Below are 21,652 nucleotides of genomic sequence, written 5' to 3' on the forward strand. Positions count from 1 at the left end.
CCCCTTAGCAGTATCATTTGCAACTATGGGTGTTAGCTTCCATGTGTACAATGATGACACCCGATTCTATCCCCCTCCCCACCACAAACACTGATTCCAGGGCTGTTGCTGCACTATTCTGGTGTCAGTTCCTCGAAGAGTTGAGACTTCCTACAGTTCAACGCTGCTAAACTGTATCCATTCGATATAATATATGCCTCTGGCAAAGACTCCATTAATCACCCTGACTGCTCACTTATTCTGACTCTGGTGTTTCAAAATCTTGGCATTCTTCTCAATTCTGAGCTGATCTTTCTAACTCACACCTGGTCCATTGCCAAAACCACCTTCTTTCACCTATGGAACATTGCCTACTTACAGCTCACCTCAACTGCTGATGACATCACCCATGCTTCCTTGCTTTCAAAAATTGTTTTCTCTAATGCTCTTCACATTGGTGTCTGCACCACCATCCTTCACAAGCTTAATCTAATTCCGAACTCTACAGTCCATGTCTACCCCAGCACAAGCACCTGACATGCATTACCCAATCCTTGCATGACTCCAATGGTTCCCCATACCTCAGCAAATCAACTTCAAGATCTTTATGTTTACTTTCAAATTCCTCCAAGGCCAGAGAGCTAATGATCAGAAACCTTCTAATAGCCCATCTATTCCGCTGTTCCTTTAATTTTCCTCCTAGATTCCTTTATCTACTGCCTAGCACCCAGCTTTTCCCCCTTATAAAGTGCTCTGAAAGTTTTTTTAAAATGTGAAAAGCACTATAGACATGTAAGTTGTAGTATTGTGCACAGTTCTTGTTTCCATATTATAGAAAGGATATAGAGGCATTGGAGAGGGTGCAAAAAAGATTCACAAGGATACCAGAACTGGGAGGATATACTTATCAGGAAAGGTTGCACAGGCTAGGGCTCTTTTCCCTAGAAAAGATCAGGCTGAGGAGTGATCTGATAGAGTAAACATAGAGAAAACATTGCCACTTGTGGGAGAGTCCAAAATTAGAGGTCATAAATATAAAAGTCACTAATAAATCCAATAAGGAACTCAGGAGAAATTTCTGTACCCAAAGAATGGTAAGAATGTGAAACGCGCTACCGCAAGGAGTAGTTGAGGCAAATGGCATTGATGCATTTAAGGGAAAGCTAGATAAGCACACGAGGGAGAAAGGAATAGAAGGGTATCCTGATAGGGTTACTTGAAGTAGGGAGAGAGGAGGCTCGTGTGAAGCACAAATGCCGGCATAGACCAGTTGGGCCGAATGACTTGTTCCTGTGCTGTTGTTTCGATGTAATTTGATGAAGTTGATATCATTCATATTTTTTGTTACAATAAACTATGGGTGTATTTCATGGGGTGCATCTTGAGCAGAAATGCTCGGATCTATTCTGCGCGGGCTTTCCAGGTGCATTTGGTGCAGGTTTGCTGGAGCACATTTTGAACAGATGTGTTGGGGTGCATTTTGAAGGGTTCGCTGAAGTGCATTTTGGGCAGGTAGATCGTGTATCTTCTGAGCAGTTTGCTGGAATGTAGTTTGGGCCGGTTTCCAGGGTGCTTTTGGGTGAGTTTGCCAAGATATATTCTGAGTGTGATGCTGGTGCATATTTTGGTTAGGCTTGGGGATATGTATTTTAGGCAGGTTTGCTAGTGTGATTTTGGGTGTTGTTTCTGGGGTTTATTCTGAGGGAGGTTGCTGGAACATATTTTAGGTGGGTTAGCAGCATGTATTTTTAACGGGTTTGCTCGGGTGCATTTTACTGAATAATTGAGCAACAATTCTTTGCTGAAATATTAAAAAGTAACAGTTGATCTAGAAGATCCTATTTTAACATATGAAGAATATGGTTGATGGCTCACCCACGAATAGGTACCCCCCCTGCCACTGACTTGCCTGTTGTAGGTGATCCAAAGCAGTGTAGTTGCTACAGAAATTCCAAGCCCCATGAAGTGCTGTTCCACTTGTTGCGGCCATCTTAATTTTCTGCACGTGTAGAATGATCGGTACACCTGCATAATCAGCAGTTAGGCTCCTCTGGAATGCACACGTCACATAGAGAAATGAAAATAGAGTGAAAGAGAAAACAGCAGGTGAAGGCTGTCGCTGTGAGACAGGTTCCAGGAAATGGAAAACAGCTGCCGAAAGAAAAGAACAGGTGGTCAGAGCAGGGAAAGGTGGTTCGAGGTTTCAGATGCTCAGGGAGAGGGAGAAGGGACATGGTTTCAGTAAGAGTTGGTGAGAATCAAAATAAATCGAATAATCGGAGGCTGAGAGATATCATTCCATGGGGGGAGACATCAGTTTACAGGGACTGAGAGGCTGTGAAAAATACTTTTTTGATAAAGAAAAAGGGGCAGTGAGGTATGGAGATATTGAAGAAAAGTAAAAAAGATGAAATTTAAAAGATTGAGCTGAAGCAGGTGGTTAGATTCCCAGCACAAGCAGCTAATTCTATGTTATTAACTCCTTCCAGGAGAACTGGGTAGATATCTGTAAACAATTGAGGTTGCAGATTTGCATATGACACAAAACTTGGAAGTGTAGTGAACAGTGAGGAGGATAGTGATAGGCTTCAAGAGGACATAGACAGGCTGGTGGAATGGGCGGACACGTGGCAGATGAAATTTAACACAGAAAAATGCTAAGTTATACATTTTGGTAGAGAGAACGAAGGGAGGCAATATAAACTAAAGGGTACAATTCTAAAAGGGGTTCAGGAACAGAGAGATCTGTGGACATATGTGCACAAATCGTTAAAGGTGACCGGGCAGATTGAGAAAGCGGTTAAAACAGAATACGGGATCCTAGGCTTTATAAATAGAGGCATAGAGTACAAAAGCATTATGATGAACCTTTATAAAACATTGGTTCAGCCACAACAGCAGTATTGTGTCCAGTTCTGGGCACCGCACTTTAGGAAAGATGTGAAGGCCTTAGAGAGGATAGAGAAGAGATTTACTAGAATGATTCCAGGGATGAGGGACTTCAGTTACGTGGATAGACTGGAGATGCTGGAGTTATTCTCCTTAGAGCAGAGAAGGTTGAGAGGAGATTTGATAGAGGTGTTCAAAATCATGAAGGGTCTAGACAAAGTAGATAGAGAGAGACTGTTCTCATTGGCGGAGAGGTCAAGAACCAGAGGACATAGATTTAAGGTGATTGGCAAAAGAACCAAAGGCGACATGAGAAAAAACTTTTCTACACAGCGAGTGGTTGTGATCTGGAATGCACTGCCCGAGGGGGTGGTGGAGGCAGATTCAATCGTGGCTTTGAAAAGGGAATTGGATAAGCACTTGAAGGGAAAAAATTTGCAGGGCTACGGGAAAAGGGCGGGGGAGTGGGACTAGCTGATTGCTCTTGCAGAGAGCCGGCATGGACTCGATGGGCTGAATGGCCTCCTTCCATGCTGTAACCATTCTATGATTCTAACAGCAGCAGCTTGCATTTATGTAGTGCCTTTCACAGACAAGGGGCTCAATTTTAAACATCAATTGCGGGGGTGGGGGGGCTGCGAAAATTGCAGAAATGCAGAGTGGGTTCGGAAACCGACTGCAACCCGCCATCTTCCGAGTTTCCTACAGACGCACCTGTGCGCGCGCGGGCGTCCCGATTCCGGAAGTCCCGCCAGCAATTAAAGTCAGTGGGATGATAGTTAAAGAATCATGTGTACCTCATTGAGGTACTTAAGGCACTTTACTTGTGACATATTAGGTAGTTAGAACGATTTTTAACTTAACTGGGCGGCTTTCCCACGGCTTCTGATTCACACCCGGTGAAATCAGGCGTGAAGGGTCGGATCAGGCAAAAAGAAACAAAATAAATTAAATAAGAAACCATTGCACAAAGTTAAAACACAAAATCAACCTACCTTTCCACCCTGCTCTGATGTCTCCATCTCCGATCTCCCCCTCTCCCCCCCACCCCATGTCCCCCCAAGCTCCCCCTCTTTCCACCCGATCTTCCCCTGTCCCCCCCCCGATCTTCCCCCCGATCTTCCACTCTTCCCCCCCCCCCCCCCCGCCCCCGATCTTCTGTTCCAGCGCTGGATGACGTCTCGCTCTCTCTCTTTCTCTCCCCCCTCCCCCCACCTCGGCGTTGCAGCTCCTGTCAGCAGCCAGTCTATCAATCAGGCTGGCTGCCAGGCACGAAACCGGGACAGAACTTCAATCACGATCAAATACATTGCAATCACGTTGGAAACGGTAAAGTTTTTTATTGGGGCTTGACACACACACCTTCACCGCCCCCCCCCCCCCACCCCACCACTGCCAACCCGCCACCATTTCAAAATTGAGCCCGAGATGTTCCAATGATCTTAACATAGGAATAATCAGGGGAACTGCCATCAAGTCATGGAAAAGATGAGTAGAGATGACTGAAGGCTAGGTTGAAATGACACTTTTGAGGATATGTTTAAAGGACAGAGAAATGGAAGATTGGAGGGATTTTGAAGGGAATTCCAAAGAGTAGAGCCAATTCATGGGGTGAAGGTAAGGAGGATGTACAGGAGGCTGCAACTGGAGGACCAAAGGATGCAGAATGGATGAATGAATGAACAGGTTTGCAGAGGTAAGGAGGTGAAAGTCCTTGGAGAGATTTGAACATGAGGACAAGGATTTTAAATTGGCTGTGGTGCAGTATGGGGAGCCAGTACCAATCAGTAAAGGTGGGAGTGTTGGGCTGCAGGTCTTGATCTGGGACAGGATGCAAGTGACTGCGTTTGGAGTTTGTGGGTGATGATTGATAGAAGGCCAGTGAGTACAATGTTGGTGTAATTGAATCTGGAAGTGACAAAAGTGTGGATAGGGGTTTTGGTATGTAGGGTGAGGGTCTGAGGTAGGAGCAGAGACGGGCAATGTTGCAGAGGTGAATGTAAGTGGACTTGGTGATGGGCAGGATGTTGGGTATGAAGCTCAGCTCAGGATCGAACATGATGCTGAGGATAAGTATAAGTACAGACAGAGATAATCAAGTACGTAAGGAACTTGGTGACTCCTGTGTTCAAAGAAATGTCTGTGAAAAGCAGTCAGGCAAGGTTGAGTAGTGTGTGGGGGATGGGTTGATGGAATCATAGAATGGTTAAAGCACAGAAGGAGGCCATTCGGCCTATCGAGCCCATGCTGGTTCTTTGTAAGAGCAATCCAGTTATTCCCATTCCCATGCTCTTTCCCCATGGCCCTGCAAATTTTTTCCTTTCAAGTATTTATCCAATTCCTTTTTGAAAGCCACAATTGAATCTGCCTCCACCACCCTTTCAGGCAGCACATTCCAGATAGATTTTGTTTGATTACCTTTGAGAATTAAGGGAGATAGTTTGCTAAAACTTTCTCTCAGGCGATTAATGGGTAGGTAAGAGCCCACGATAGTGTAATTTTACATGGCCTGTGGAAGAGGCTCAATGGGCCGTAATCATTTCAATCCCAGTGCTTTCTTATGTTTTGTGTTGGAAAATCAAAATCTAGGGTAAGGATGAAAAAGAAGAGAAAGACTGATTTATATAATTCCAAACTATTTCTTGTATAAAGCACCACTGCTCTTAAACGTCCTTCTTGAAAGGCAGAAAGATGAAAAGATCATTAGAGAGGGGTGTGCAGGGAGAGATCAGATACAGAGAGCAGGAATGAGAGAGAGAGAGAAAGTGGTGGGTGCAGACTCTGGAGAGCCCTTGAGACATTCAGGTAACATGAATGACTAAGAGGAAGCAAGTCAGATTGTTGGCAAGATGCAGAAACTGGGAGAAGACCCTGGAGATTACAGACACAAATAAGTGTTTAATAAAATAAAAAATCTGCATAGTTTGAGAAGCATGGGTTCACAAGTGGTTGCTTGTCATCAGATTGGAACTGAAAGATCAAGATGGTACAGCCAGAAAAATACTTTTTAAAAAATGGCCTGGTATTGCAGAACCTTCTCATTAGAATATTAAAAATGGAAAAATAAACCTGGATATTCTACCAACCCCCACACCACCCACCCAATAAAACAACATGGATGTGGTGAGATTAGACAGGAACTGACTCAGGATCCTGCTCCACTGTGCCTCCACCAATGTGTTTGTTTCTCAACCCCCCCACACATACATTGGATGAAGTCATCCTGAGGCCTGCCAGACAACAAGCGATGATGTGCAAATAAGAATAGGATGATAGTGTGATGTCATCCACGAGATGCCCATTCTTCCAAAAGTCATGCACAAGATCCACCGATACAGAATGTACGGACCCAAGCTCTCAGGAAATAAGGTACAGTGGAAGCTAATGGAAGACAGTAAACCTAAAGCTCTTTTTCACCAAGGTGAGATTTGTGGGGTTGTTCTCCTTAGAGCAGGGAAGGTTAAGGGGAGATTTGATAGAGGTGTTCAAAATCATGAATGGTTTTGATGGAGTAAATAAAGAGGAACTATTTTCAGTGGCAGAAGGGTTGTTAACTAGAAGACACAGATTTAAGATAATTGGCAAAAGAACCAGAGGCGCGATGAGGAGAAATGATTTTACACAGCGAGTTGTTATGATCTGGAATGCAGATTCAATAATAACTTTCAAAAGTCATTGGATAAATACTTGAAAGGAAACAATTTATAGGGCTATTGGGAAAGGGCAGGGGAGTGGGACTAATTGGACAGGTCTACCAAAGAGCCGGCACAGGCACGATGGGCTGAATGTCTCATTCTATGATTTTACCACTCTTACCTTCAATTTTCCGAGGAGCAATGCTTAAGACTCATTTCAAAAGGAAGTGCTCCATGAGTTATGCAGGATCCTGCAACCAGACATGTAACCATCATCAATGAGTGCAACTGCTTTTAAGTGGAAGGGAAGGTATCCACAGTGCTGACATTTTATGTATCAAGATGATTCCAATTAAGTGCCAGTCTCTCTGCAGTATTTCACAGTCAGTGATCCATCAGGCAGGTGATTTATGCACTGCTCATTAGAGCTGGTCAGTTCATTTCATTCCTCATGGTTGCAGCTTCTCACCATGAGAAGATATTGGGATTTTTCAGGGTGGCAGGTTTGAATTAAGGGAAATATTTTGCTAAAACCAGGGTGTAAAGGGTACATATGTGGCCATCAGAGTGCCAGTGAAAGGAAGTGTAACATATCTTCACAGGAAGGAATATCTTTCATTAAATGTTCATCCAGTATGCGACAACAGGCATAAGGTACTCTGTGTCAATGTGAGGTATCCTGGCAGTTGTCTTGATGCATTTATAATGATATGGAGATGCCGGTGATGGACTGGGGTGGACAAATGTAAGGAATCTTACAACACCAGGTTATAGTCCAACAGTTTTATTCAAATAAAACTGTTCGACTATAACCTGGTGTTGTAAGATTCCTTACATTTATAATGAGGCAGTCTTCTGTACCAGCTCTTTGTGTGAAAGAAAGATGGGTGTCCAGATGGCTTCTGGGAGATAAGGGTTACCCTTTCCAAACCTCGCTAATGATTCCAGCCATGATTCCTTGCAGTAATGATGAGGAGAGATTCAACATGGCCCATTCGGCCACCAGAGTCATATTAGAGTAGGCATTTGGAATACTAATCATAATAGAGCACCAGTTTGGAATGCTAAAGACACAATTCCTCCGTCTGGACAGGTTGAGTGACTAATCCTTCAGCCTGAGTAACCAGAGTTGTCATTGTCTGCTACGTTCTGTACAGTTATATACTGGAGATCAGAGTTCAACTACAGGAGGAGGAGGAGAAACCATCACGGGAAAGAGACGAAGGTGCAGCAGAGAGCAGGTGAATGTGGATGATCCGGAAAGACATTCTGTGCCTGGTCCAAGTAATGTCAGAGGTGTTTTGATAAGGGACACATTGTACTAGAAATAAATGACTCATCAGCATATTCATACAGACACCCAGTATCTGCTCTTTCACAATCTCCCCACAACATTGTAATCACAAATGTTACATTTCTTACAATTCCCAATAACTAATTCCCAAAGTCTATTCCTCCTCCTTTCCCCAGTAGCTCATGAATGCCAAGGGAATAAAAGGTGAAAATTAGTGTCATTGATGGTGATAGACTTCTCCAGAAGACCAAACAGATGCAGCACATTCTGGGAAACAGTCTGCAGTGCCTATACATGGGTTCAATACTCCATTATCATCCTTCATTTGCAAGCAGGGCCTATGTAATCTGACTCCCAAAGCTGCTCTGATGTCTGATGTCTCTGGACCCTCCGATCGGAAACATCATCATCATCTTCATCCCCTCACCCACCTTCTTAACACTTGTGCCCCTGGGTGCTTGTCTCTTGAGCTGATGCTTGGAAATGATGGGATGGATGATGGTGTGAATGATGGGCCTGGAAAGTGGATCGTGTAGCGCTCATTTTGAGGCGAAGAACGGGCACTGAAGGGTCCAATATGGCGTACGCCGTGCATGCTGCCATTTGTTTTCTCAGGCGAACGGCAGCAAACCAGCAATCTTTAAAGGGACCGCTGGAGCCTGCAAAAAAAAAAGCACTTACGCGAATGTGGAGCCAGAAGGAGCAGGAGAGCTGCTTTCGGTTCCACATTAAAACTGCAGGTCTCTGCCAGTCATTGCGATTGGTGCATTGCCTCTTGTGGTGCGATTGGCAGCGTGCCAGTCGTGTCCTGATGATGCAAGAGGACCAATTTCGAGTGGTCCTCTTGCTCATCAGATTTGGACTAGCAGTTCGTAGTTACCACTGGCTTCTCACCCAAACCAATTTCTAGGCTATGTGTGCCGGCAAGGTGGCAGCCAATGTGGGATGGCTCCGTTTCTTTCATTTCATCAAGGGCATCTGGCTGGGTATGGCCTGTGTGTAGGACAGAGTGATAGAAATTAATGTGGCCATTAAACAGTGAGATAAAATGAATAATCCAGAGTACAATGCAATTACATAAACCTGTTGCTGCTACGTGCCCATCAATTTCTCCAACTCCAAATCATTCTGCCACCAGATGATATACAATGGCATGTGCCTCCTTTATCGGAGGTCAATTCACATTTATTTGCCAAACCTCCCGCTGTGGACTTCCTCTCCTTTGCTACTCCATCTTTCCTGTAACACAAAGACTGCCAATATTATATGTCTGTCTCATTGTGCTCATGTGGGAATTCAGAAGGGGACCAAGTGATCATGCAAACTGTAATATAGAGAGGGCTGGCAGTGAACGTTTCATTTGGGTGCACGCAGGATGCTAGTGATTTTGCAACCTCTTGCCATTGAACTGACAACTGCGTATGAGCATTGGTGGTTCACAATGTCTGTACTGGAAGCACATGCAACACTGAGACATTGATTGTGCCAAGACCACCACAAACTTGGTTGTCCTGGCAAGATCTTCAGTGTGATGGGTGGCACACTTACCTTGCCTATTCATAATTTTTTTTCTGGCATTGAGTTGCTAATCTGAGGGTTGGGGAGGTGAAACTACCAACTTCAAGTACATCTAGTTCCTAAACCCTCACTACGGATTGAGATTTATCTCTTTCCTTGTGTGCCGAAGAATAATGCTCACTTTACCCTCATTGCTTCCATAAGTACCTCCATCTCAGTGTAGCTGAAGTTAGAGGCTCTCTTCGCTGCAGGCTTTCTGGCTGCCATGACTTTTCAGCTCTTCCCCAATGCTTCAACTGCTGCCACATTTCCTTTAACCTGCTACAGGCCTTTAAGTCCTGTAGCAGTGTGACAGTGTCTGTCCCAAGGATGAACACAGTCAATCCCTGGTAGGTCTCCAATGGGAGGCCACCGAAAAATATGCTGATGAGCTACCTTCAGGAAATCCTTTGGGGTTAGCAGCAAGGCCATTGGAAGAGCAGAAGTGCACATACACTGCATTTCTGCCAACAGAGTGTTGCATCAGGAAATCTAGGCCAATGTTTCTCAATAGAGTACTGGACTCTCAGCTGAAGAAACATGTGTTTGAATTCCAATCATGGTTGCTTCTCACACTTGAGCTTCACTAGAGTGCCAGTTTTGGCCTTGTTACTTTGTTAAGGGGTGAAGGGGATGAAAAACTGCTGAGTTGAGTAAAATAGGGAATCCATGTCACATCTCCTGAAACTCATTTCCTGGCTGTAACTGTGCAGTGGCTTAGTGCCCATTCACGAATTTTTAGGGTGGGCCAAAATGCCCTGGATGAGCAAATGTATTGTTGAGGGGAAACTAGAGGAGGAGAATTCAAGAAAGAAAATTAAAATATCCAGGAGATGGAAGTATCACAACAAGTTGGAGATGCAGACAAATTCTGTTAAAAGTAAGTTTAATTAGCCGGGAAGCCATCTTCGCTCATATCTGCAATGCCTAGTTCCACTGCTACTGACTGATCCTCGAACTGATCTCTGGGGATACATTACTTCTACACTAAGCTTTTAAATAAAGAATCCTCTCAGTGCTGTAACTTTCTAAAGGCATAGTAAACTCTATTTGGATAGATAGTCAAGCATCTCACTCAGACAATCTCAGCTTTTTTACCACTGCAGTCTGTATAACGGAACTGAAGAAAACTCTCTCTGACAAGGAACCGATTCCATGACTCAATGGTGTAGTCCTAACCAGAGGAATTTGGGGAAATCAATATTCAGACTGGCTTTTCAGTGAAACTTGCTGCTCTCAGGATTGCATGCTGCTCATTCCTGCTTGATAAGAACACTTGACCACATTTTCCATATTTCTGCTATTTCACAATCACCAAATGAAATTAGAGCCTCAAAAATACATCTTGATGCACTGAAATAAAAAAAATGCTCAAATTTATCCAGTCAGCTTTGCTAATGAAAATGAAAATCAGGTTTCATATTGAGGTACCAGTACATAAGGCACTGCATACATGAAAATGCAAGTCTGTAATAACCATGGATTTTTAAAATTTGTTTTCAGGATGCCCCTTCCTAGGTGCCCTGAGAACTGCAGGTTTGTATTGATAACTGAGTGGCTTGCAAGATTACTTCAGAGGGGCATTAACAAACAGTCACATATTGTGCAATTGGTATCACATGGAGGTGATAGATTCCTTTAGTAAGCCAATGAAATTTTTATGATGGCCCAGCAGCTTTCATCGTCTTTTTTTTCTGGTGTATTTTATTTATTTATTAATTTCAATTTCACAACTTGCCATGGTGATATTTGAACTCCGACCTCTAAGTCTAGCACTAGAGGCACTACACTACTATATCCTTATATTCTATCTGCTTCAGTTACAATACAACAGCTTGCATTTCTGTAGCACCTATTAGGTACAAAGAAACATCCCAGGGCACTTTACAAGGTGGTGGATAGCAACTTGGATACTGAGCAGGGAGACAAAGGAAAGGGGATCAGGTGTAAGCAAAAGCTAAGAACATAAGAACATAAGAAATAAGAGCAGAACCAGACCATCCGGCCCCTTGAGCCTGCTCCGCCATTCAACAAGATCATGGCTGATCTTCTACCTCAACCCCATTTTTCTGCACCATCCCCATATCCCTTGATGCTTTTAATATCTAGAAATCTATCAATCTCTGTTTTGAATGTACTCAATGTCTGAGCCTCCACAGCCCTCTGGTGTAGAGAATTCCAAAGATTCACCACCCTCTGAGTGAAGAAATTTCTCCTCATCTCAGTCCTAAATGGCCTACCCCTTATTCTGAGACTGTGACCCCTGGTTCTCGACTTACCAGCCAGGGGAAACATCTCCTTGCATCTATCCTGTTGAGCCCTGTAAGAATTTTGTATGTTACAATGAGATCACCTCTCATTCTTCTAAACTCTGGAGAATACAGGCCTAGTCTACTCAATCGCTCCTCATACGACAATCCCGCCATCCCAGGAATCAGTCTGGTGAACCCTTGTTGCGCTCCCTCTATGGCAAGTATATCCTTTCTTAGGTAAGGAGACCAAAATTGTACACAATACTCCAGGTGTGGTCTCACCGAGGCCCTATATAATTGCAGTAAGACATCTTTACTCCTGTACTCAAATCCTCTTGTAATAAAGGCCAACAAACATTTGCCTTCCTAATTGCTTGCTGCCATGGTATTATAATGACAGGCCAGTCCTCTCGTGCTAAGCCTGCTGTCAACTTTTGCATTCCTTCTCTCCCCATCAGTTATTACTCACTGATGAACTCCAGCAAGATCCCTCACTGTTACAACCTCAGCAAAGCTACTTATCAGTATCATATAGAATAACTCATTCACATCCCTGTTTTGCAATAGAAACACATGCTGAATATGCTTGGAAATAAGCAACAGCTTAGCAGTTTACGATGCCACCTTAGTATTTCAATGATTTGCAGCCATGTAACACACTCCTTCGAGTTTGCTATCCCAGGTACACATTTACATATTGTGCGATTTTTGTCTGAAATGTATTGCAACAGAATTAAAGAGCAGCTAGTTCTACAAAGTGACAGCTGGAAGCAAAGGCCAGTTGCCATTAGAACTGGATTTTAACTCCTACCCACTGTGCACAGAGGTTGCTATTACTGCAACCTCTGCTATCGTTCCCACTTGGAAGCCACGCATAGTCCACACCCAGGAGATTCTTATTTCAATTTTAATTAGTTCTCAACAGAACTATAAATAATATAAACATACGGGATTATAAGCCTGAGAGCACCACAGTGGAGGAAGAAAAAAATAGAAAAGCAGCATAATCCCTTCTCAAGTATGGGGACTAGTTATTTATCAAATGTAATTTTTTTTTAATTAAATCAGAAATCATTTGCGTTATATCTTTAAAAATAGCTCTGCATGAAGGGAATGAAAATTTTCATATCGTTAATTTTAATAAAGTTTGGCATAAATATAAAAAGAAATACCATTTTGTACTCATACTGACATTTTCCACTGAAGTTGTCGAGTTTCATTTTCTAAATATTGAAAACTTGATGCTACATTGATTTTTACAGCCATTCTCCCACAGAGTGAGCAAATCAGAGAGAGGACCTTCCCAGGTGGTTCTCGTGCATCTCTGCGTGGCCATGTGTAAAGCTGCCGGAGGCAGTCTCTAGAGCGGTCTCTCACCTGGGAGAGCAGGAAGACTGAAAAGTGGAAAAATAATGAAGTAATTTACAAAGAAAATCAACACAATACTCCCATCTTTAATCACACCACTTAAAAAGTAACTGTAAAACAGTTATTAATTTAGTCTGAATAGTCAGCAATGTATTTCCAGTAATAATTTTCCATTTTCAATCAGCTCTACTTAGGCAGTAGCTGTGGCTCAGTGGTAGCTTTTAAAATGCTGTTCTGGTCCGGCCATAGATAGAGACTTGAGCACTAAATCCAGGCTGACACTTCAGTGCAGTAGTGAGGGAATGCTGCACTGTCAGGGTTGCCGTCTTTCAGATGGGACGTTAAACTGAGGCCCTGTCTGCCCTCTCAGGTGGACATAAAAGATCCCACGGCACTATTTTGAAGAAGAGCAGGGGAGTTCTCCCCGGTGTCCTGGCAAATTATTATCCCTCAACCAACATTACTAAAAATCAGATGATCTGGTCATTATCACATTGCTGTATGGATTCTTGATGAGTGCAAATTGGCTGCCCTGTTTCCTACGTTACAACAGTGACTACACTTCAAAAAGTACTTTGGCTGTAAAGCGCTTAGGGACGTCCTGAGATCGTGAAAGGCTACATAAATGGGAGTTTTTCTTTCTTTAAAAGTGCAGAAAGCACTGCTCATGACTTACAACATGAGGAATGCTATTACTTTGCATAATGGAACAGTTGAGTGGAGTTGCTTTGAGGACGGTTGTTGAGCTGTGACGGGTCCACTCGTGGGTCAAAATCTAACCCACTGGAATTACTTTTATCAGTGCGGCTGGATTTTTCTCTTTTTCTAACCAATCTTCACCATGCATACTTACCAAAATTCAGGACCATCCCATTTATCAGTAGTATGTTTGTTCCGTGAATACAAAAGAGGAGTGCTTTCTTGGAACAGAATGAAACAACGTGTCGATTTAGCAATCTGGATCTGCATCTTAAAAGTAGCATCTGGCCTATAATGTTGACTGTTGTTCTGGTCTCTCTACAAGTACAAGTGGAATTTAAGACCAATTCCATTCTTGACCATGTGTTTTGTCTTGCTGGAAGCTGCGCTCCCACTGGCTGTACCTTGCTGTACCTGCAAAGGCAATCGATAGGAGTGGTAATATCTTCCCAACATCACTAAAACTCATTCAATTGTTAGAGTAATGGAAAACAAGGGTTATGCCAGAGAGAACAGCTGGTAAGAGCAGATAAATCCTCAACAGCTGTTCTTAACTGTTTTTTCGTTGGGTCTTGACAGACTGGGAGAGATATACACTTATTATGTGAGCTTAGTGCCCTTCAAAGTCTGAAAAGCTTATATCAGTAAATACTGCCTTTTTTTGCACAGTATCTGGAGTTTGCATTAGGACAGTGGGGAGGAGCCCTCTGACCACTGCAAGTGAATCTTGCTCTATTAAGTGCTATTTTAATGGCTATATTTTAACAGGGCACTACACATAAAATCTTGCTTCTTCAGGGACAATTGTTGAGCAAGACTCAGTTCAGGCTGCAACTTGCTCAAAAAAGATTGCTGATTCTCAATAGAAAATGCTCTTGTAGTAAAATTCCACTCTCAAAGCACTAGAAAAGATTTCTTTAGAACTATATTTTTTTATGTTAAAGGCGCTACATAAATGCAAGCTGTTGTTGTGGAAAGCTGGGAATTAGAGGCTGCAACATATTTCCTGAACTTGGCTGAATTTTGAGGTTATCTGTAAAGTGGGTTATAGCCTTATTAAAAAAAAATCAGCCATGGTTTATTCTCTATGTATCATGAACCAGCGGTGAAGATGACACAGTTCTGAATACCCGCAAGACAGAACAAATTGAAACTGCCTCTCATCAATTATATTAAAACGAGGTTCATGGGAATAACTTGGTAACCACTTCCAAGTATCCATTAATCTCCATGTAACATACACAAGACTTGCTGAAATGTGTTTTTTCTATGGTACCATGACCATACATGGGAAAAGTAAATGAGCTAAATAGCAAATTGGAACTGGTAATGGAGGGAGGAGATTTGCTGGCAGTCTGAGTACAACAGCATGGGATGGATTGGCTATTCCTGTATTGTGACATCTTAACTGAAGTGATATCTGAGAATTTTGCCCATTTATCGTGAAGTGTAATGTGTACTTTGTGACTAGTGGATTGTTTTTCAGAGATGGGAAGGGCAAGTGTCTTCTGTGGTGATCACATGTATCGTTATGGTTGCAATTGAACTTTAATACTGCCCGGCAGTGGATAATATTTTTTTAAAAAGGCTAACAACATCCTCAAACAGTCAACACTGCCACTTTGGCATATGGATTCCAAGTATCTTGGCTATCCCATCGCACAGTTGATTTTAACACCATCATAATTTATATTTTTATTTAAAAGAATAAATACAATGATTTGTAACATTTCTGACATGCAACAATTTTTTTTAACTCAGCTGCTTTCGTGGAACACAACTCCTTTAACATGTGCCCTGGCTTTTGCTGTTTCCCAATTTATTTTTTATTTGTGAGTCTTCTCTCTTTGCTCTGCTCCAACTGCAGTCAGGGGAACATAATGCCTTTTCCATGGAATTCTATATGGGCTCACTTTGACTGATTAAAAAAACATGCTGTTCAGTGGGGAAGAAGAGGGAGAGCTATTCCTAGTTATTCTTCTCTCCCCTAATTCAAAGCACTCTTCTGCTGTGCCTTACTCTGAGCAGTGAAATTCTTTTTCAGTGGAAGGATTTGATAATGAATGTTGGTCCAGATCCACCAACTGCTTGTTAATTGTATGATTTGTATCAATTGGAGTTAATTGTATTCAGGTGGTGGGCATCGATTGGGGACTCTCTTGGATCCTTTTTATAGGAGAGCTTAGCGAGGGTGTGGGTTGTGCAAGAAGAAATTCTGTGAATAAAGGCTGGAAAGCATCTAAAGACCGGGCTGTAGTATTTGTTCCTTCACCACATGGCTATCCAGTTTTTAAACACCACTGAACGTGAATCTAGTGTGTGACCTTTAGGTGATTGAGGCTATGTGGCACAGTAATAATACAATATGAGATCAAAAAATTTAGGAAAGAAAATGTGGTGTGGATAATAATAGACCTTATTCTAATGGTAATAGTAAAAGTGAATTGGTTAAATGATCAATCACTTAAGGCAAGATAAAGTTAACATGCCAATCACTTTACTTGTGGAAAATGGGTCTCAAGATAGCCAAAACATAACAGCAAGGCTGTACATATGAAGCAACACAGATGTGAGGCCTGTTATCAAGAGTTTGAAAATATGGAGATGCAGAGCAGCAAAGGTGCAACAAGAAAATCATAGATTTGCCAGCAAGGTCGATTAAAAAGCTAAAGCAGCCAGGTTGACAGCTGTAGAGACCCAAGTGACAGGAATAACAATTGGTGGAGCTGAAACAGTCAGTAAAGAGAGTGGAATGCCAAAAAAGGGCAGGTGGAGGTAAAAAATGTCAAGGAAGGGGCAGTTTGAGAAACATACTAGGCATGAAGGGCAGCTGGAGATGAAGAAATAGCCATGAAAAGGCAGTTGGATCCAGAAAAAGACCAGGAAGGGACAGCTGGGAAAGACATTGGACATGAAAGTTAGCTGGGACTTAGAAAATAGCCAGGAGGAAGCAGCTGGATTCAAGAAATGGCCAGGAAGAGGCAACTGGGAACATATACTGGGCATAAAGGTAGCAGAACTTAGAAAATCCATGAAGGAACATCTGGAGAACTGCAGTGGAGAGGAAAGTATAAATAGATAAAAAGCAACACCAGTCGGGACAGGCATTAAGGCCTTGTTTTGTCTTGTATTTAGTGCCTGGAGGGACAGGTATGCAAGCAAAAATTATTTTGCTGTTAATTTGGTCGTAAGTACATTTCTTGCTGTAAATGTACACAATTCATCTGTGGAAAAAATTGAAACCATAGTAAATTGATTTGAACTCTTAATTAGGCAGAATCACTGCCATACATGAGATTCCAGACTAATTACTTCCGCAGTCTAAAGTTGGTGTTAACATTACCTAATCTCAAATTCTGAGGTCAGAACACCTTTCACCTTTCAGCTGGGAGCTTTCAAACAGCGGTGATTTCACAGCTCTGCTACACTGAAGGTATTATTAGAAGATGCCAGTGAACACATAGGAAGGAGTAAGGAGCAACATGTGTACGTGATGAAATGATGTTGTAATAACTAAGGATGTAAGAGACCTAGAAGTCTTAGTTGCCTCAATGCTCACCATATCCAGCCAATGCAGAGTAACAATCAACAAAACCAATATAACGTTGAACTATATTGCCAATACAGTAGAATACAAGTCAGAGGAAGTCGTGGTCAAACTGTACAGTGCACTGGTCAGACCACACATTGAGTACTGTGTCTGCTTCTGATCATCGAGAAACAAGGGAGATGTTCAAGTGCTGGAGGCAGTGCAGAGGAGAGCCACAAGGCTGATCCGTAGTATCAGGGGTCTGAATTATAAAGAAAGACTGGAGAGACTTGGGCTTTTCAACCCGCAAAGGAGAGATGTCTGAGAGGTGATCTTACAGGGGTATTTACGATAGTAAATGGTACGGAAAAGAATAGTCCAGAATACTACTTTAAATTAAACAGTGGGAGTAGGACAAGGCGACACGGGTTCAAACTGGAAAAAGGTAATTACGATGGACCAAATGGCTTTCCTCATCTATAAGTATCTGGTGATCTTGGGAATGCTAGCAGTCTTCATTAGGCATTGAACCTACAGGTGCACTGGCACCTGGAGGTATCTGGAAGCTGGCCATCAGACTGCAGTTCCTGCTCAGTGGCCACAGGCTGTAACACTATTGTGAGCACTTCATGTCAATCAGATGCAGGTTGTTGTTAATCAGCCATCAGATTATGGAGCAGTGTTAAAACCAAATGGAAGGGGCCGTTCACACCATTTGAAACATATAAAGTATATTTTAAAGCCTCAGAAACTACCGGGATCTTGTCCTTAACAAAATAGGAGTCCAGTCATGTGCTTTCCATGCAACCAGCAACAATATATCAATATTTGGTCAGCCAGAACATACCAACGTAGCGGTTCAAGAAGGCGGCTCACCACCACCTTCTCGAGGGCAATTAGGGATGGGCAATAAATGCTGGCCTCGCCAGCGACGCCCACATCCCGTGAACGAATAAAAAAAAAAGCTGACCTGCACCAGAATGGTTGGAGGGGATGGCAACCGTGATTTTAGGAATAAAATGCTCACATCCTACTGACAGATAATTTAACTACGTAACTACGTAAAATGTCTTTTACTTCACAGCTGGAAATATCTATTCCTTGCTGGTGGTGTTTACACCCACTTAACAGGAAATTGGCCATTGCTAAATAAAGAAATACTTGCTTCACAAAGTTCACAGCACAGGAGCAGGCCGTTCGGCCCATTGTGCCTGAGCCGGCTCTTTGAATGAGCAATCCAATTAGTCCCATTCCCCTGCTCTTTCCTCAGCCCTGCAAATTATTTCCCTTCAAGTATTTATTGAATTCCCTTTTGAAAGTTACTATTGAATCTGCTTCCTCCACCCTTTCAGGCAGTGCATTCCCGATCAGAACGACTCGCTGCGTAAAAAAATGTTTCCTCGTGTTTTATAAAGGTTTAGCATAACTTCCTTGCTTTTGTACTCAATGCCACGTGCTTTTTTAACAGCCATTCCATCTTGTCCTGTCACCTTCAAAGATTTGTGTACATAAAAGTTTGCTGAAAGGTATTTGGTTAATGCACGAGGATAATTTTAACTTTATCCGCTCAGCGGAAAGCTACGGGACTGGATCGGCTGTCCGCTTTGCACCCTGCCCAATTTTACTTTCCATTGAAGTCCCAACTGTAGAAGGAAGCTTCCCAGTCTGTTTTTTTAAATTAATTCATCTGAAGAATTATGTACAACAATTTTTGAATTAAAACCAGAAAATGCTGGAAACACTCAGCAGGTTAGGCAGCATCTGTGGAGAGGGAAACAGAGTTAACATTTCAGGTCGATGACGTTTTATCAGAACAATTTTTGAAGTGCTTCTCTTTCCTATCAGGTCACAGATAACGGGGGCGATCTTGGTGTTCTGCGTTAATCGGGCAGCTTATTGGTGGGGCATACGCAGCAGCCACCCAGAGGAGTCAGTGTTTGGTACTGGGGCCTCATTGTAACATGATCAGTGAACTGCCAACACGAAATGCGCTCCTCAAAAGGCTGATCTGGAGGTGGGAAATCGGGCGGGACCGCTTGTGAAGGGCCTGCAGCAGCAGCTTAAAGGGGAGGTGTATTTGGCATTGGGAATATGAAGAAGCAGGATTTTTGAGTGGCAGGCAATTGTGCAGAACCTACAACAGCAAAAAACATATTAGTGCAAACCCTTTAAGGTGAAAAAACTGCAAGCAACTGCCATAAAAAAAATGTATCCAAAAGCTCCGTTCAGCTTTCCCGGACAGCAGCCGTAGATCTCTTTAATAATGATTGGAAATGGCCGCCCCCTGAATTGTACAGTCCTTATTTGGTAGGTGGGAGCGGGAACTGGCGGTAGTCGGAGGGCAGGGATGAAAATGGTGTTGAGGTCTTAACTGTTTCATTTGACCCTGATTTGCATATACATATGAGGATCCTGCCTGTTTCCAATGGGCGTTCTGGCCGCTAGACTACAGGTCCATCCAAAGATAGGTAGACGTCAACGCAGTGGTAAGTCGGCAAGACTACCCGCCGCTTGATTTTGGTTCCGCTTCTGCCCCATTTTTAAGTGCAAACAGGGCGGCAGTGACGTGAAAATTGTCCCCAATATATCTGCACTCAATGTATTACAGTGAGAACAGGCATATTTCAGAGTGTCACACTGAAGGGGTGTGATGTATCAGTGTCTTGCAATAAAGAGTGTGAGGTCTGTCAGAGTACTGCAGACAGGGTGTGTGTTACTGTGAGGATTTTGGGGTATGTCAGAGTGCCATATTCAGGGGTGTAGGTATGCCAGAGTTTTTTAGTGAAGAGTGTGGGGTGTTTTAGAGAGTATTATAATGAGGAGTGTGGAATATATTTTAGTGGGGAGTCTGGGGTGTATCAGAGGGGGTTCTGGCTGTGGTATGCATAGATCAAGAAGTATGATATTGAGAATATCAGAGCACTAATGAAAAGATACACAGGATGAAATAACTTCTGAAATGTTCATTTTTGTTTTTTTTTATACAAACTCACTGCTCATGTGACTTTCACTGTTAGCATGCAATTTGATTAGGAATCAAGATAAAAGAGCTCAGGCTGGAACGGGCTGAGTTCCTTGTCGCTGCTCACTGTACATATCTAATACTCTTGAGTATGATTGCACTGTCTCTGTAAGTAGGGAGTGCGTGATGTGTATCCTTCTTTTGTTTATGTGCAGGAGCCAATTTCACACTGACAGAACTGGGAATCTGTGAGCCCTCCCCTCACCGCAGCACTGCTTATTGTCCAGACATGGGGCTCCTCCATCGTGGATATTCCCTGAGCGACGCTGACTCTGACACAGAAGGTGCCATTTCTCCAGAGCATGCTATTAGGTTATGGGGGAGGGGCATCAAATCCAGACGCAGCTCAGGGCTGTCAAGTCGAGAGAATTCAGCCCTCACATTGACCGATTCAGAGAACGAGAAGGAATCTGATGAGGAAACAGGTATGTGCGTTTAAAAGACCGTAAAAGTACAGCTTTCAGTCTTGCCGCCCCTTGGAAATGAGAAGCTGCTGTTCATTGTGGTCTCTGCTGTTTTTGCTGCCGTGGTACGGTAAACAACGTAAGTTTGTAAAGAAATCCATTTTACTCCTTCTTCAAGGGGGACTTATGTCATTGTACCACGGTGTTCATGATACTTCAGAAGGCTTACTTTTATTTCATGGTTTAGGTCCATAGAAAGATCAGAGAATGGCCATGCAAGATAATGAACTGCCAATTATGAAGTCATGGCACTGGCATCTTACCATGGTCCAATATCCAGTTTAGTAGCTAAAGGTTTGAAAAAAAATAATCATTTTGATCAGGATTGTTCCCACTTTCAGGGCACAAAAATATGTACAACTGAAATTTTTTATAAGGATACGTAAAACACAATCAGTGTGCAGAGATTACTCTGATGTACCTTCTGGTGAGGCTAAAATTATTTAATGAATAATTTTAAACTCTTGCACCATTAAAGCAATGGCATGTAGCAACCAAGCTGACTACAGTATCCTGTGGTAAGATCATGGTGCTACACCGTTATTAGAGGGTCACATGTTGACCCTCTCACCTTATTATCGAATCTCTTTACATGAGAGCAATAACATGTTTGTACTGTAACTGGGGTACCAGGCTTTACTTTGCCAGGAGGTTTCCTACTTCCACTTGTGAATGTGTTACGGCAACATATGGCCAATTTATATGCTAACAACGAAGAGCATTCTATTTACTGGAGGAGAAGCTAATCTTTTAAAGCAGGATTTGATTATGCTTAGATGCCTCTTTTGACTTCTGGTTGGCCTTTGTGTGTTTGTATTTTTTTGTGTATGTGTGTCTCCAATTTTGATCCCCATACATTGACTCTATGTAAAAATTGCAGGGGAGGGTGACTAAAGTAAACCTTGCCTAGGAGCACTTATAATGATGGGGTCCAAAAGGTGGGGTCATTTACTTTGGCTTAGTG

General features: G+C 42.7%; 1 protein-coding gene across 1 annotated transcript in view; it reads left to right on the top strand.

The window, feature by feature from the left end:
* The window catches only part of tenm2a (teneurin transmembrane protein 2a), a 1,632,827-nt gene that overhangs the window by 1,087,687 nt on the left and 523,488 nt on the right, over nt 1–21,652 (top strand). Inside the window, exon 8 of the mRNA XM_067996099.1 lies at nt 20,380–20,649. Coding sequence (XP_067852200.1) covers nt 20,380–20,649 — 270 coding nt within the window. The remainder of the gene's footprint in view (nt 1–20,379; nt 20,650–21,652) is intronic.

Source organism: Heptranchias perlo, chromosome 14 (genome assembly GCF_035084215.1).
Source record: "Heptranchias perlo isolate sHepPer1 chromosome 14, sHepPer1.hap1, whole genome shotgun sequence".
Lineage (NCBI taxonomy): Eukaryota > Metazoa > Chordata > Chondrichthyes > Hexanchiformes > Hexanchidae > Heptranchias > Heptranchias perlo.